At 35.3% G+C, this 13,984-nt stretch overlaps 1 protein-coding gene across 1 annotated transcript in view; it reads left to right on the top strand.

The window, feature by feature from the left end:
* Positions 1–707: 707 nt before the first annotated feature.
* Positions 708–13,984, top strand: part of LOC121319753 (TBC1 domain family member 22B-like) — a 201,882-nt gene continuing 188,605 nt past the window's right edge. The window contains exons 1-4 of the mRNA XM_041257529.1: positions 708–894; positions 1,845–1,901; positions 8,947–9,329; positions 11,744–11,923. Of these exons, the coding sequence (XP_041113463.1) occupies positions 800–894; positions 1,845–1,901; positions 8,947–9,329; positions 11,744–11,923 (715 nt within the window). The 5' untranslated portion in view covers positions 708–799. The remainder of the gene's footprint in view (positions 895–1,844; positions 1,902–8,946; positions 9,330–11,743; positions 11,924–13,984) is intronic.

The following is a 13,984-nucleotide window of genomic DNA, read 5'->3' as shown; positions in this document are numbered from 1 at the left end:
TGCTGTCATGCACAGTTGAGAGCCAGACACATGCCACATCTCTAGTTTAAATCCCTTCAGCATCTGAGGTTGAACAGTGCTTCAGTAGTTACCACAGCAAAATGCATTATTTAAAAACAATTTATAAACTGCTATCAGCCTGTGAATGAAAACAAGTAACCCTATTCCTTACTGCACAGGTTGCTAATTCTTTAGGAATGGCCAATAATGTATTATTAATTAATTAATTAATTAATTATACTTAATATGGTTTATAATTCGTAATCTAGATATCTGGAGAAATTAATTTGTTATAGCAATGAGATTATTCATACCCATACTCAAAACAGGAACATAAATCTATAAATTCTTCCATTTCCAGTTAAAATCTATTACAATAGTTTTTTTTTTTTTTTTTTGCCAATTTGGATACATTACATTTTCCAAACAATAATAACAAATCCCTTTAGTACGTCCCTGGTATTGTGCTACTAATATTGTTGTATTAGTCTAGAAATAGAACAAACCAACTGTAACGTAAACATTTACAGATATAGTTGTAGTTAAAAGAACATTATTTCAGAAATGATGTGACATCATCATCTCTTTAAAAACGAATTTTTGACGTGTATTTGTGTTTTAGTCACATAAGGAAAGTCTCACTTTTCATTGGGGAAAACCATAGTTTACTTGACCCAGCCAATAGAAACAGTGCTTGTTCGCTGGAGGCTGTCAATATGGCGGCTCACTGAGTTTTTCAGGAAGAGACTATGAGTACCTAAACATTGTCTTGCAATCTTTTTAAAATACCAGCCTCTAAATGAGCAAAAGGATAACGCACAACAAACAGAAAATGTCAAACGACGGAGGCAAAAAGCAATTCTGGAAGAGGAACGTCTCGAAGGTCCCCGGGAGGTTTGTGACGTGTTCTGTTTATGAATGGTTTAATATTCATACAACTGAGTTAGGAGGAAGGGATGGTTACTTTCGTTTTACTGTTTCCAGTGTAATTAAATTAAACAATTACACCAATTATTAAGAATGGAAAATGATTTAAACCCACTGTGAAACGGTGCATTATTGCATGTCAAATCGGAGTTGAAAAGTTGTGTTTTTGCAGAGCTCATAATATGTGTAATTAAGATACATTAATTTTTAATCATATTGCAAATAGATTAATGTAGGATATGCTTTTTATGTGTGTACGATTATTAAAGTATTTATGCGTGGATGACAGTGCCCTGGCTCTACCCATCAACCGATCTTCATAGTTTGAAATTTATTATCTTTTTTTTTTTTTTTTACTGCACTGTAGAAAATGTGGACTACGAATAAGAAATTCAAGTCCAGTATGTTTTTTCTTTTTTAATTAAAATGAAAGTTCGTTATCTCTATGGGCCTCATATCAACATAGCATCATGTCCAAACACATTTTAAAGTGAGCACTTTCAATGCATTCGACAGTAATCTGATTTTGATGCCTTTTTAGCATATATTCAGAACCCTCTTTTTTATTTATTTATTTTTTTAATTACACCTATTTTCTCTCTTGAGAAATCTGTCCACATATACCATTCATTGGTTCCAAAATCTAATAGTGCTTTCTTATTGGCTCATGTTTGACAGCTTGTTGCTTTTCATACAGAAGACCAGTGGGCCTGTTTGGATGTGACTGCTTGCTGAATGTTATTGGTGATACTGTAGAATTTAGATATTTTAATATTTCCTATACAAGTTATCGTATACGGTTGGTCTGCCACCTCCATTGACCCACCAGACATGAATGACTGCTGTGTTTACTATAAGTCCACTGCCACTTGGAACAGATTGTGTTCCAATACACACTTATTTTTGTTTTCTTTCAGCATTCAGCATGTGTATGGAGCACAACATCCACCTTTTGACCCCCTTCTCCATGCAAAGTAAGTCATATAAAAGTGTTTAGTACATGTTATATACTGACCACACAATATATGCAGTATTAAATAGTTAAGGTGTTTCAAAATATGGTCAATTATTATTTATATTTTTACAGCCTGATTTCTCCCCTTTTATACCATTCTATTACAGGTGGTGTAGCTTTGATTGTGTGACCCGTATTTTGACAGTTTAAAATTTCTTGTGAGATTTTTGGTTGTGGCTGCCTGTGCCAGGGACCGCTCAATTTGAAGGTGGAGAGGTTGTTGAGTGGCACAGTTTTTAAAATGTGTGTTTGGTACTGGATAACAGTAAGAGAATTTAGAGCATTTGCTTTTATCTGATTGACAACACTCACCAAGTTGTTCAAAATATTGTGAAGCTCAGATGATAATTTCCTATTGGCCAAAATTTCACAGTGAATAAAACAGGTGGTAGATTCATATTCAGGGGTGACTGCTTTAATTGTAGTCGTGAGGCCGGAGAGTCTTCCAGTCATCGCAGCAGCACCGTCAGTACTACCACACAAAACTTCTCCAGTTGAGCATGCTTGATACATATTTGTCCAGAACTCTGAAGACTTATACATCCATAGTGTTCTTAGACAGTGCAAGACAGCACAAGAAATCCTCGTGAAGGACCTTCTCATATTCATAATGTACACAGACTAAAAGCATTGCCTTGTTTACGACATTGATTGATTGCTTCATCGAGCTGAATGGCAAACCAGTGGGTGCCTTTTATTCTCCGTAACAGTTGTTCCTATGTCTTCTGCAATGGCCGTAATCCTCCTAGAAACCATGCTATCAGAGAGGGGAACTTGGCCCACCTTGTTAGCGGCTGATTCTCCCAAAATCTCCCTGCAGATGTCTGTAGTGGCAGGGAGTATACGTTCTTCACCAATCGTAAAAGTGGTCATACGAATTAAATGTTGTTGGCCTTCAAACTCAACTTTTTTTCGTTTAAAAAAATTGAGATATTTTCCTTTTTAATGCTGGGTGTTTTTTTTCTAGGTGCCTAATAAGTTTTGAAGGTTTCATCGCGTCATTCTAAGGGTTTGTGCGCCTCCAAGTCATCAGACAGGATGAATCTTTATTAAGTACAGTTTCACGGTCATCTTTGTCTTCATCTTCCTTGTCATCCAAACTGTCATGGCCCTGTTTTTTGGGATCATTCTTCACAAAAAAAATTATCCACACCTTGTTTCAACATTTTATATATTGCTGCGAAGTGTACAGTAAATGAAGCCGCAGACATTTCTGTGCATGTTATTCTGAAACGTGGGTGGGGAGGGGATTTAATTCCACAGCAGCTGTTATTACATCTAAACATTTTAATTATGTGTTACACCAACTGAGACCAGTCTTGTTAACTACGCCCGATACAGTGCTTATTCTTTATAGTGCTGTAGTCGGGAGCCATAGTTAAGAGGCCGTGCTAATTGTGTTCTGCCATATAAAGAGACTACTAGTGTTAGTGTAATGGAATTGTGGGGCAAATAGGAGCCAAGACTGTTCCTCAGTATACAGGGCAGCCTTATAAAGGGTGAACACTGTATTAATACTGACTGTACTTGAGGCATATGATATGTAGCTCATCATGTACGTTCATGTGAATAGGATATTTTAAGGATCATATTTCTGTCAGAGTGCTTGAAAAAGCAAAATTAATAACCACTATGAAAGTGTTCAGTTTTTATTCTTGATGTGTATCCTAATTTGAGCTAATTTTGACAGATTTCACATTTCCTGATTGACTCTCACTCTAGTGTTGCCTTTGTTAGCCACCTAATAATTTGGTAGCACAGAGCCAATGGAACTAAAATTGTAGTCAAAATAAAGCAAAAACCATGAACGTGCCAAACACTAAAAGAAGGTAGGCACCAGCATTCCCGCTAAGGCTAAAATGCACACACTTTTTCACAGTAAATGGCAACAACCGTCTTACTCAGTTTACTAACTTTCGCAAGTTATTATCATAAATATCAACCTCAACCGAGACTCCAGACTCGCGAGGTAAACCTATTATTTTGAGACCATTCTTACAAATTATTAACATAAGCATATGTCTGTCTTGCAGCTGATTCTCTGATTTTCTTCTGTAAAAATGCACGTCACATTAGTGCAGAGCTCGCTCAGGCATCATCGAAGTAGGGTAGGGTAGGGTGGGCGAAGCAGGCGTATTGTGATTCTGCCTCTATAGAGAGTGCTGCTCTTGAACTTTACAGCTTTTACGTTGTCATATAATTGAATATATTTATAGAAGTATAAATAATCTGGTAAACATAAATAAAAATCACAATACTCACACTTTGACGGTTTTTGTTTTATTTCCCTTTTAAAAAATTACCATTTCAGAAGTCATCTCAAGCGTTTTGAAACTGGTAAAAATGTATTCAGCACATTAGTCAAAAATACACCTTTTTGTACTGGCCTTCATAATCACCAGATCTCAATCCAATAGAAATGCTTAGGACTAATCTGACAAAAGCTGTAGCCAAGCATTGCAAAAACCTAATCTGTGAGCTGAAAGAAATATGCAGTGGGTTAATAATTATCTTAACTGCCTGAAAACCGAAATAAAAAAGGAGGACACAAACAATACTAAGGCAGGGGCTCCAATAATTTAAGCATGAACGACTACTTTAAATGAAATATGTTTGCTTGTGTTTTGATAAAGATATTTGTTAAATTACTAAGAATTGTGTATTTCACTTTCTTTAAAAAAAAGTTTACAAATGCTTGTCCTTAACCTGTTACCTTGAAATATTGTATAAGTGTAGGGTGCTAATATATGTCTGTGAATGTAGCCTATATAGTAAATGAAAGATTTATAAAATGTTGTTAGCAACAACCACACTTAAAGAACTTAAATATTTCACACCAACTTGCATTTCACTTTTTCATTGTTTTGTTACATTTTTCATCAATTTTTTATTTATTTACTTTAAAAAACAAATAATAATAATAATAATAATAATAATAATAATCACAGGAGACATACTAACTGTACCCTGGCCAATGGGAGTCTATATCTATGACAATAACTGACAGGGCTGCATAGGATCAGAGGATGATTCAAAATCAGAGGCAGAGCCACAATAAATGTCTTGTTTAAATTCAAAAATATATTAAAAGGGTTAATGAGTGACCGAAGGTTTCTCACTGATAATTTACACTTTCTCAGTCAAAAGGGCAAGTTTCTCAGTATCGAAAAAGCTTAGAGGGAACTCTGAAATTAAAAAGGTATGTGAACTTTAACTTTGACAGACATAGTGAATGGCAAACAAAACAGTGCACTTACAAAATAAATACCCTAAAATAAAAACAATAAATAAAATCACAGTGCGATTTATAAGTGTCTGCGGGGCCATTGCCACTGTTGTGTTTAGTGTACTGAATCAACTGAAAAATCAATTAAATGATAAAGTGAACATTGTGACCCCTGTCTCTCTTCAAGGATTGCAGAGCTCACTTAGCTGTATTCTTTGGTTTGTTGTTGTGTTGGAGGATAAACTGTGTGCTACTCAGTAGAAAGTATTTTGTGAAATGTTCGATCTTCGGTCACAGTTTCTGAACTAAAGCCCCTATACCATGGTCAAACCACCTCTACATTTAACTGAAAGTACAAGGTTTTCTTCATTTGAATGCTTTTTAAAAAAATTTCTCCAGACATACTGGGGTCCATTTTTGGGTCCTATGTTTTAGTATATTTAGTGTCATTGGACCAGGGAATTTTGTTGAAGAATGCTTCAGATGATTCTTCATAATTCTTGGCTAAACACTAGGGTTGTGTATCATATAACTTAGTATTTTGCTTAAAAATATTGTTAATACATTAAAACTATTTAAAATATATGGGCACTTGCCATATAAAGGATCATTTTGAAAATGTGTAATAAAACATTGAATGAAGTGGTAACAAAAGATGTAGGCCTACACCCGAACAGTATTACAGATGTGCTGCCCAATGGAGCAAATTCAGTCAAAAGAAAAGAAAGATGCAAACTCAATGCACTCCAGAAATAATGGCAATTGTATTTAACAAACACATTTAAGAACCTATGTTTAAGCTACAGTAACAACCTTCATCAGGGTGACAGTTCATAAGGTTTTTCACAGTTTAGCAGTCATACATTGGAATACAACTTTAAAACAACACAAGAAATAAAAAAAAAAAAAAAAAAAACATAAAAACTAGAATATTTTCTTCTAGTAGAAAAGCTATCTGATGTGAAGTAGACCTATAAACAATCTATCTCAAGGTCGTAAAAGACCTAATTATTATGAAGAGGTCTCATTTCATAATTACATCTGATTGAATAGCATCCAGTCAAAGTTGCACGCTTGGCAGAGTGACGGGATGGCTCTGGCTCTGATATTTTGCTCACAATATTGTGTAACACGTAGCATGTACAATCAGGTCTCTCTGGCCAGACAAAAGCATTTTTCTTCCCAAGCTGTACCATGCAATTCCCCTCTACTTCTTCATCATCAGGGATCTTGGTTATCTGGCTGACATATGGGTTATCATCATATTTGACGAACACAAAGCATCCCACGGCATACTTATCCACTTCATCCTCACTATCAGCAGAGCTAGAGAAGAGGTTATCTGGCTCATTACTGTGCTGTGGGTCCTCTACACGAGGTCCGTCTTTGTTTCCAAAATCAAGTTTCGTTGGTTTGTAGCAGGAGCAGATCCCTGGGCGTTCACAGAAACAACTGACATCTCTATAGAAGGTGACTCCTGGTGAAGATGAGAGGATTTGGTGTGTATTCATTAACCCAGTTACTTTCTTCACAGAGTCTGGAAGCATTTCATCGTGCCGGAGTATGTCAGATTCCTCTATCCATTTAAAGTTGATAGTGCTCGATGATTTTTTGCTGAGAAACTCATACAGTTCTTTGGGAGACTGCAAGTCATTGCCGCTGTTTGTCAGCCATCCTTTTTACTATACCTGCCACGCCATCTGGGACACCTTTCCCATGTGCCTTTTCTGTGAAAAGTCACATGCTCGAACCCACACCTGAACGGAATTGTGCTCATCAAGTAGCAATTGTCCCGGTTTCAATATTGAGTAACAGGCCTGTCACTGAGTATGTGTATGGTGTCTGTTTCTCTCATGTTTTTTATGTTACTATAAGTAATAAGATGAATGAAAACATGATCATTGCTATTTTATATATAGTTATATATTTTTCACATTATGAACAGTTGATAGCTATTTCCACACTAAAAAAAAACAAAAACAAAAACTTATTGTAAATTTCTTCTTTTAAAAGTGTGGAAATAGCTATCAACTGTTCATAATGTGAAAAATATATAACTATGTTAAGTTTTATTATGAGAAGCAGCAGTTTTTTTGCAAATATAATTGTACTGACTCAAAAAGAAGACCAATGTGTCCTCTGGGTTGACCACTGTGTCCTCTGGTGTGACCACTGCATGTGTCACAACATGTGTCACACCTGAGGACATATGGGGTCACACCAGAGGAACGTACTGACTCTGTTTACTTAAAGGCCTCATTATAGCCAGCTACACAATTCAATTACATTGGAGGTATTCTGTTGGGTTTGTTCTTTGATCATATCATTTATTAGCTGATAATTGTATTATTATATTAATATTAAGGGTGTCGCACCAAAGGACATTAAGTGGATACACAATCAGAAGGGTATCAGAAAACTGAATTATTTAGATATTTCAAAGACAAAATCTCACCTCCTTACAGCATGTGCTCTGCCAATGTCTTCTGGACTTCCTATTTGAATGGGTCCTCAATTCCAGCATAGGCATCCAAATAAAATCATGTTTTTGAAACGCAAAACGTATGTTACACCAGAGGACATGAGTTTGAGGGACAAAACTTAGTAAACTGGTAAAATGTACAAGTAGCTAAGATTAATGTGTTTACAGGACAAGTATGAATGTGTAAAATTATGCCAGGAACATAAAAAATAGATTTTATAACAACTGAAGTAGATTTATTAGTGTTTCACTTTTTACAACTTTGCTCAGGACAGTCACACCAAAGGACATTTCACAGGTTTAAACCGATATTGTGCAAAAACTGAAAATATTTAAATATTTGTAGATTATGTCTGAAATAGATCACAATGAGCATTGTCATTGTGTAATATAGTTTATTTTCTACTTTTCCTATATATTGCTTTTTTTTTATTGGGACATCAAAAATGGCATGGCACGTTAACTGCCCATATACAAAGGTAATACCCGCACAACTGCCCATATACAAAGGTAATACCTGCACAAATGCCCAAAACTAGGCCAAAATTAGGCATCCTCCCAAAGCCATTTTTTCACGCACAATAAAAAAAAATACAAGCCCAATCCGGCAACACTGTGTGCAAGTGCTTTACTTCCTTGGTCATTTCACCCAAGCGGTGTCGTTGGGGTCAAAGAATGTTACTGGCTGCGGGGTATGTCAGTCATTTGATGAAGCAGCTGGTTGGTTACTGAAAGAAAAGTAAGTCCTGAAGGGGTGGGGACAGTTTGACTCTCTAGGTGAAATAAGTCTGTCCAAGATAATCTGAAAGCATGTCTTGCAAACAGAGATTTCTTCAACCTAGTGTAGTGCCAGATAGCATGTTTTAAAATAAAAATACATGTTTATTTAAAAAAAAAAAAAACTGCATTTGAGACATTTTTTAAACATTTGTTAGCTACTACGATCTCTAAATTTCCTTTATTCATGTTTTCATTCATGTGTTCCTGATGTTGCTGCATGTGCATTTACTGGATACAGTTTAAACAAGTTTGTATCCTTTCAGGGGAGAGATTGTTTTGTTCTTTTAATGTTTCCATTTCCATTGCAAACTCCTGTCACCATAGGACATTTTACAGTACTAATAATGAAACAACGTATAATGCCGTTTTTCTAGGTAAATGCTTGTTCTATTTCTTGGTAGAGTAAAATATTATTTATATATAATTTTTTTTATTTTATTTTTTTTAGAAAATGTCACTAGAGAAATAATCACAATACTAGGCATATTTTCCATTAACGTGTAACCTTTCTTTCAGTTTAATGAAAACCGGCAACGTGTCACATACAACACCAGTGAAACCAAAGAAAGCAACAACCTTTCAGGAGTTTGAAAGCATTACGAGTGATGCATGGGATGTTGGAGAAGATGACGACGAACTTTTAGCAAGGGCTGCCGAGAACTTAAATATAGAAGTTGTTATGGAAACAGCCAATAAAGTAATTGAAAACCACAGCAAGTTGCAGGAACAAAAACAGCAAGAAGAGTATTTTGAAAAAGAGGAGGAGGAGGAGGAGGAGGGGGAGAAGGATAAGGACAAAGAAGAAGTAGAAGTAGAAGTAACACAGACTGCTTCAAGTTCTTACAGTGAAAACAGAATGGTGAAGTCTTTCAGTGAGGCACACATTGCAACATCAAAAGGTTTGTAATATTCTAAAAATAGTATTCCAGTCATGGTTATAGACTGTGTTCAAACACAACCAATAAATTAACCTGGACTTTGCACATTCAGTTACATAATGAAAATATTGTAATTCCGAGGTTAGTAATATAATGGCATTACATGGAAAGATTGTATGTTATCTTCCTTCTTTATCTACAGATATGGTCAAAAGTTTTGAATCATCACCCTATACAATTAACTATTTTTTTTACATAGTCGATTGAAACCTGCTGAATAATGTTACGTTAACATATTGAATTAGATACAATTGTAGTTTTCCATATACTTAACAAAAAACTAACAATTATAAAATGTGACATTTAGGGGCTCCAGCGAAGGTGCTGTGCTTGGAGTGCAGGATGCGCCCTATAGCATGGAGGCCTCCGGTTCAAGTCCAGGCTATTCTGCTGCCCACTGTGGATGGGAGTTCCCAGGTGGCGGTGCACAATTGGCCGAGCGCCACACGGGTGGGGAGCGACTCCTGTAGACTTGCTGGGCGCCTGCAGGCCTGCCTGTAAGTTGCTCAGAGCTGCGTGGTCCTCCGACGCTGTAGCTCTGAGGTGGCTGCATGGTGGGCCTGCAGAGTGAAAAGAAGTGGACAGGCTGACGGCACGTGTTTCAGAGGACGCATGTGTCTGTCTTCGTCTCTCCCAAGTCAACGTGGGGGTGGCAGTGGTGAGCCGGGTTGAAATATTAAAAAAAAATAAATAAATTGGGCTTTCCAAATTTGGGAGAAAAAACGAGAACAAATAATTGGCGATTCCCTCCAAAAAAAAAAAAAAAAACATTTCGAAATCTAGCATGAAATACTGTACGCCTATTATGGCTTGCAGTGGACATTTGCGAGATCATTTTGTAGTTTATTTGCATGAAATCTGGTCCCGTACTAGTTTAACACAAAGCTCTGTAAGTGTATCTTCCTTTCAAGTCTTGTACTTTAAGTAATTTCATCCTTGGAGTGAACTTGTCTTCACTGCTTCAACACATTTTTTCCTGCCTTTAACCAACCACTGCTTCTTCTTGTATTGACTGACAGGCTTAGCAGCTTGTGACACACTTTCACCCCAGTGACAATGCTGAGGAGAAATTACCTGGAATTGCAGGTAAAGAATACCTGAAAGTAAGGAAGCAAGCAGAACTTACTTTAACCTAGTATGGAACCAGATATATGGACTTTTGTGCCACAGAACCAACAAGGTTTTCTAAGCTTTTCTTGTTATATAGTATTTAATACATTGGACAATATCTGTTTCAAAAGGATAAACATCTTGTTGTTATTATTCTAGTCAATATTTTTCAAGGAAGTCGGTATTTTTCAAGGACTTTCATTCTTCAGATAAACAGATACTATGACTTTGTTCGTCCGTTACTTTCACAGCAAACTCAGAATGTGCTACAGCTATTGTAAACTAACACAGAGAGAAAGCACTAGTGCATGTAGGTTATGGGTATTAACTGTTTCATGATACTGATAGATTTAATTTTGTTACTTACTAACATGCTTTTTGGTTACGTGTTGTGTTTATGTTATTCTTGTCAAGTTCATGTTAAATACCAAGTAGGTGTAAGTGGTAGCATTTGAGTTTAAAAAAATAAATAAATAAATATATATATATATATATATATATATATATATATATATATATATATATATATATATATATATATACACACACACACACACACACACACACACACACACACACACACACACACATATATATATATATATATATATATATATATATATATACACACACACACACATTATTTATATATATATATATATATATATATATATATATATATATATATATATATATATATATATATATATATATATATTATAATTAATTTTGGAATGACTATGTTTCAAGTCCTGTCATTTACATGGGGAGTCTTACAAGTGTCTTTCGGAAACATACTTTACATTAAACTTTAGCACTATAAACCCTACATAGATAAGATGGAAGATGTGCTGCACGGACATTCTGTTTCCTTTTACCACTTTCAGTATTCAATCTTTACTGACACAGTTGAAACGTATTATCATACGTTACTTGTTGAAAGTTATGCCTGGAAACAAAGTACAGAAGCTAAATGATTTATTTAGTTAAGACATTTACTTTTATTATACTACTGATTAAAATAATGTTAAAAGAGCATGCCCTTTACATTTTTTGCATAAAATATCCCTCTTTGGGTTGAGTTCTTTTCAGCAATTACTGTACTGGAATTAAAAATGCATAATTCTGCTTATAGTGCCATCTTGTGGTGGCGTAATATAAAAACATTTTTGCTGATTGATTAATATAATTTTGAACACGAGAATACAATTGTTTTCGCGTGCTGTGTAATGTGCAGTATTTGTTTTGTTTTGTTGCTGTTTTAGAAGGTGTAGGTGAAAGAGCAACACTCCAAAGGCAACAGTCTCTCCCACATCGGCCGGTAATACCTTTAGTAGCAAGAATGGCTGATCAGAACACATCAGGTTCTCCGGTAATGACAGAAAGAGAAGCCTCCCGCTTAGACAAATTTAAACAGCTGCTGGCAGGCCCCAACACTGACCTCGGTAAGTTAGCATTTACTTTTGATTTTAAAATGTTGATTTTGAATATGGCATACCGTCTTGTTTTAGAAAGAAAAAAAAAAAAATCTAATTTTCAACACAAACACAAATCTTCATTATATAGTAGAGGGCTAGTTTAAATTATGCCTTAAGTTACCTTCTGTGCTGTGATTTTCCAATTGCCATTTGAAGTTTACTTTAGAAAATGTGCTAAGAATGCACTTTGAAATGATCTATTGTATATGGCTGCCTTTTAAAAGTGAAGACTAAAGTAATAGTTCATTTTAATAACTACAGTACGACCATTAGTGTTTAGACTAATTACATTATACATTAGTATTAATCATCACTATAAGGGGAGTGTATATAGCTTTATAATTCCTCTGTTACTTCTTTAAGTACTCATAGCTCATGAAAAGGCTTAATTTTTTCAATGTTGAGGAAAATCTAAGGATGTCCTTTGTCCCACAGGTGGGTTTTTACAGCATGAATGTGTTATATTAACTTTTAATCTGTGTTTTATTGTGATACTAATCAAGATGTATACTTTAGATTTGTATTTTATAAAATGCTCTAGAATCACTATTGACAGTGACAGTCGCATGAAGAAACATGATGGAGATCAGTGGTTCCAAAAGGTCCCAAAGTGGGTCTCTGAACAGGGTATAGTTAACACATACAAATATATATGTTCATCAATGTAAAGAACAGTATTATGATTTTGATTTCATTTTAATTAAATAAAACCAAACAGTCACTTTTATCAATCCCCCCACCTCCCCTTATGCAGTGGACTCGGCCACAAATACAAAGTCCTATATTGTTCAATATATATTGTTCAGTTAAATCAATAAAAAAAAAAAAAAAAATGCTTCTTTGACTGCACACCATTTGGTTGGTATTTGTTGTTGTAGTGGTGAAGTTTAAAATAAATACATTTCTTTGGCCTCTCTCCATATTGCAAAAGCAAGCAGACCCATACAAGTGGTGAGAAGCTGATGTTATTAATTGTCTCGGTGAGGGCGTTATTGAATATAATGCTAGGTAAGGAGCCTGTTCACTGTGTTCAGCTGTTGAATAAAGTGCAAAGGAAAGACTAACTGAAGACAGTGGTTTGCAGCTGAATGAACGGATCTCCAAATTGATTCTGAATGATGGTATGCATTTTTATAGATACTGTCACTTTACTGTGTTAATACTACTGCATATGATTGACATAATGAGTGTTGTATTAATCTGGTTGAACTTTGAAATGTATGGCAGTAGTATTAGGTTAGGTTTGCATCTGTTTTTTAAGCAGCAGTAAAACAGTTTGTGTAATTGTTTTAATATATTAAGTGTTTTGTACATTCTCAAGCTGAACTCGCTCATCAGTTTTACTCCCAAAGTAGTATATATGTAGCTAGATAATTAAATAGTGAAACTTTTGTTGGAATTCAATAGCTAGCAAGCCTATCACTGTTGACCAATCAATATAGTACTTGGTGGCAGTGGGTGCAGAGGTGGGTGGAACATTTTGTACGAATGGGTTTTCAAATTGGGAAAAAGACAACAGAAAAATGTATTGATCACCAAAAAAGCAGTTCACGTGTTTCAATAGCTGTGAAATTATCCCTCCCCCCCTTCATTCCTCCTACAATATGGGTACTATTCCAGATAAAAGACCAAATGCTTTGAGACATTTGCTTCATATTCGAGACACCAATCTATTTTATAAGCCTCTAGGTCAGGTCAGGTCAGGTCAGGTCAGGTAAGTAATGTGCTAGAAAAATGAACCCTTTTGTGGCAGTAATTTTTCAAAGCTGCTACTGTCATACTGTCAGAACCTTGTATCTTGGAGACCATTTCAGATACTTACTTCATATTTGCAGGTTATGTAAACACTGCATGCTTTGTTTTAGTTCACAAAGTACCCTGTTCTCTTTATTCACTTCAGTGTTAAATAGGTTGGGGTTTGATTGTGTCCAAGTATTATAATATATGCAAGATTATTAATATATTATGTCTATTGATATGAACACAGGACATGACTGTTTTTTTCAGGAATACTTGTTTACAAAAAAG

The sequence above is a fragment of the Polyodon spathula genome, chromosome 8, assembly GCF_017654505.1.
Source record: "Polyodon spathula isolate WHYD16114869_AA chromosome 8, ASM1765450v1, whole genome shotgun sequence".
NCBI lineage: Eukaryota > Metazoa > Chordata > Actinopteri > Acipenseriformes > Polyodontidae > Polyodon > Polyodon spathula.
This window is presented reverse-complemented; position numbering and strand designations above follow the sequence as displayed.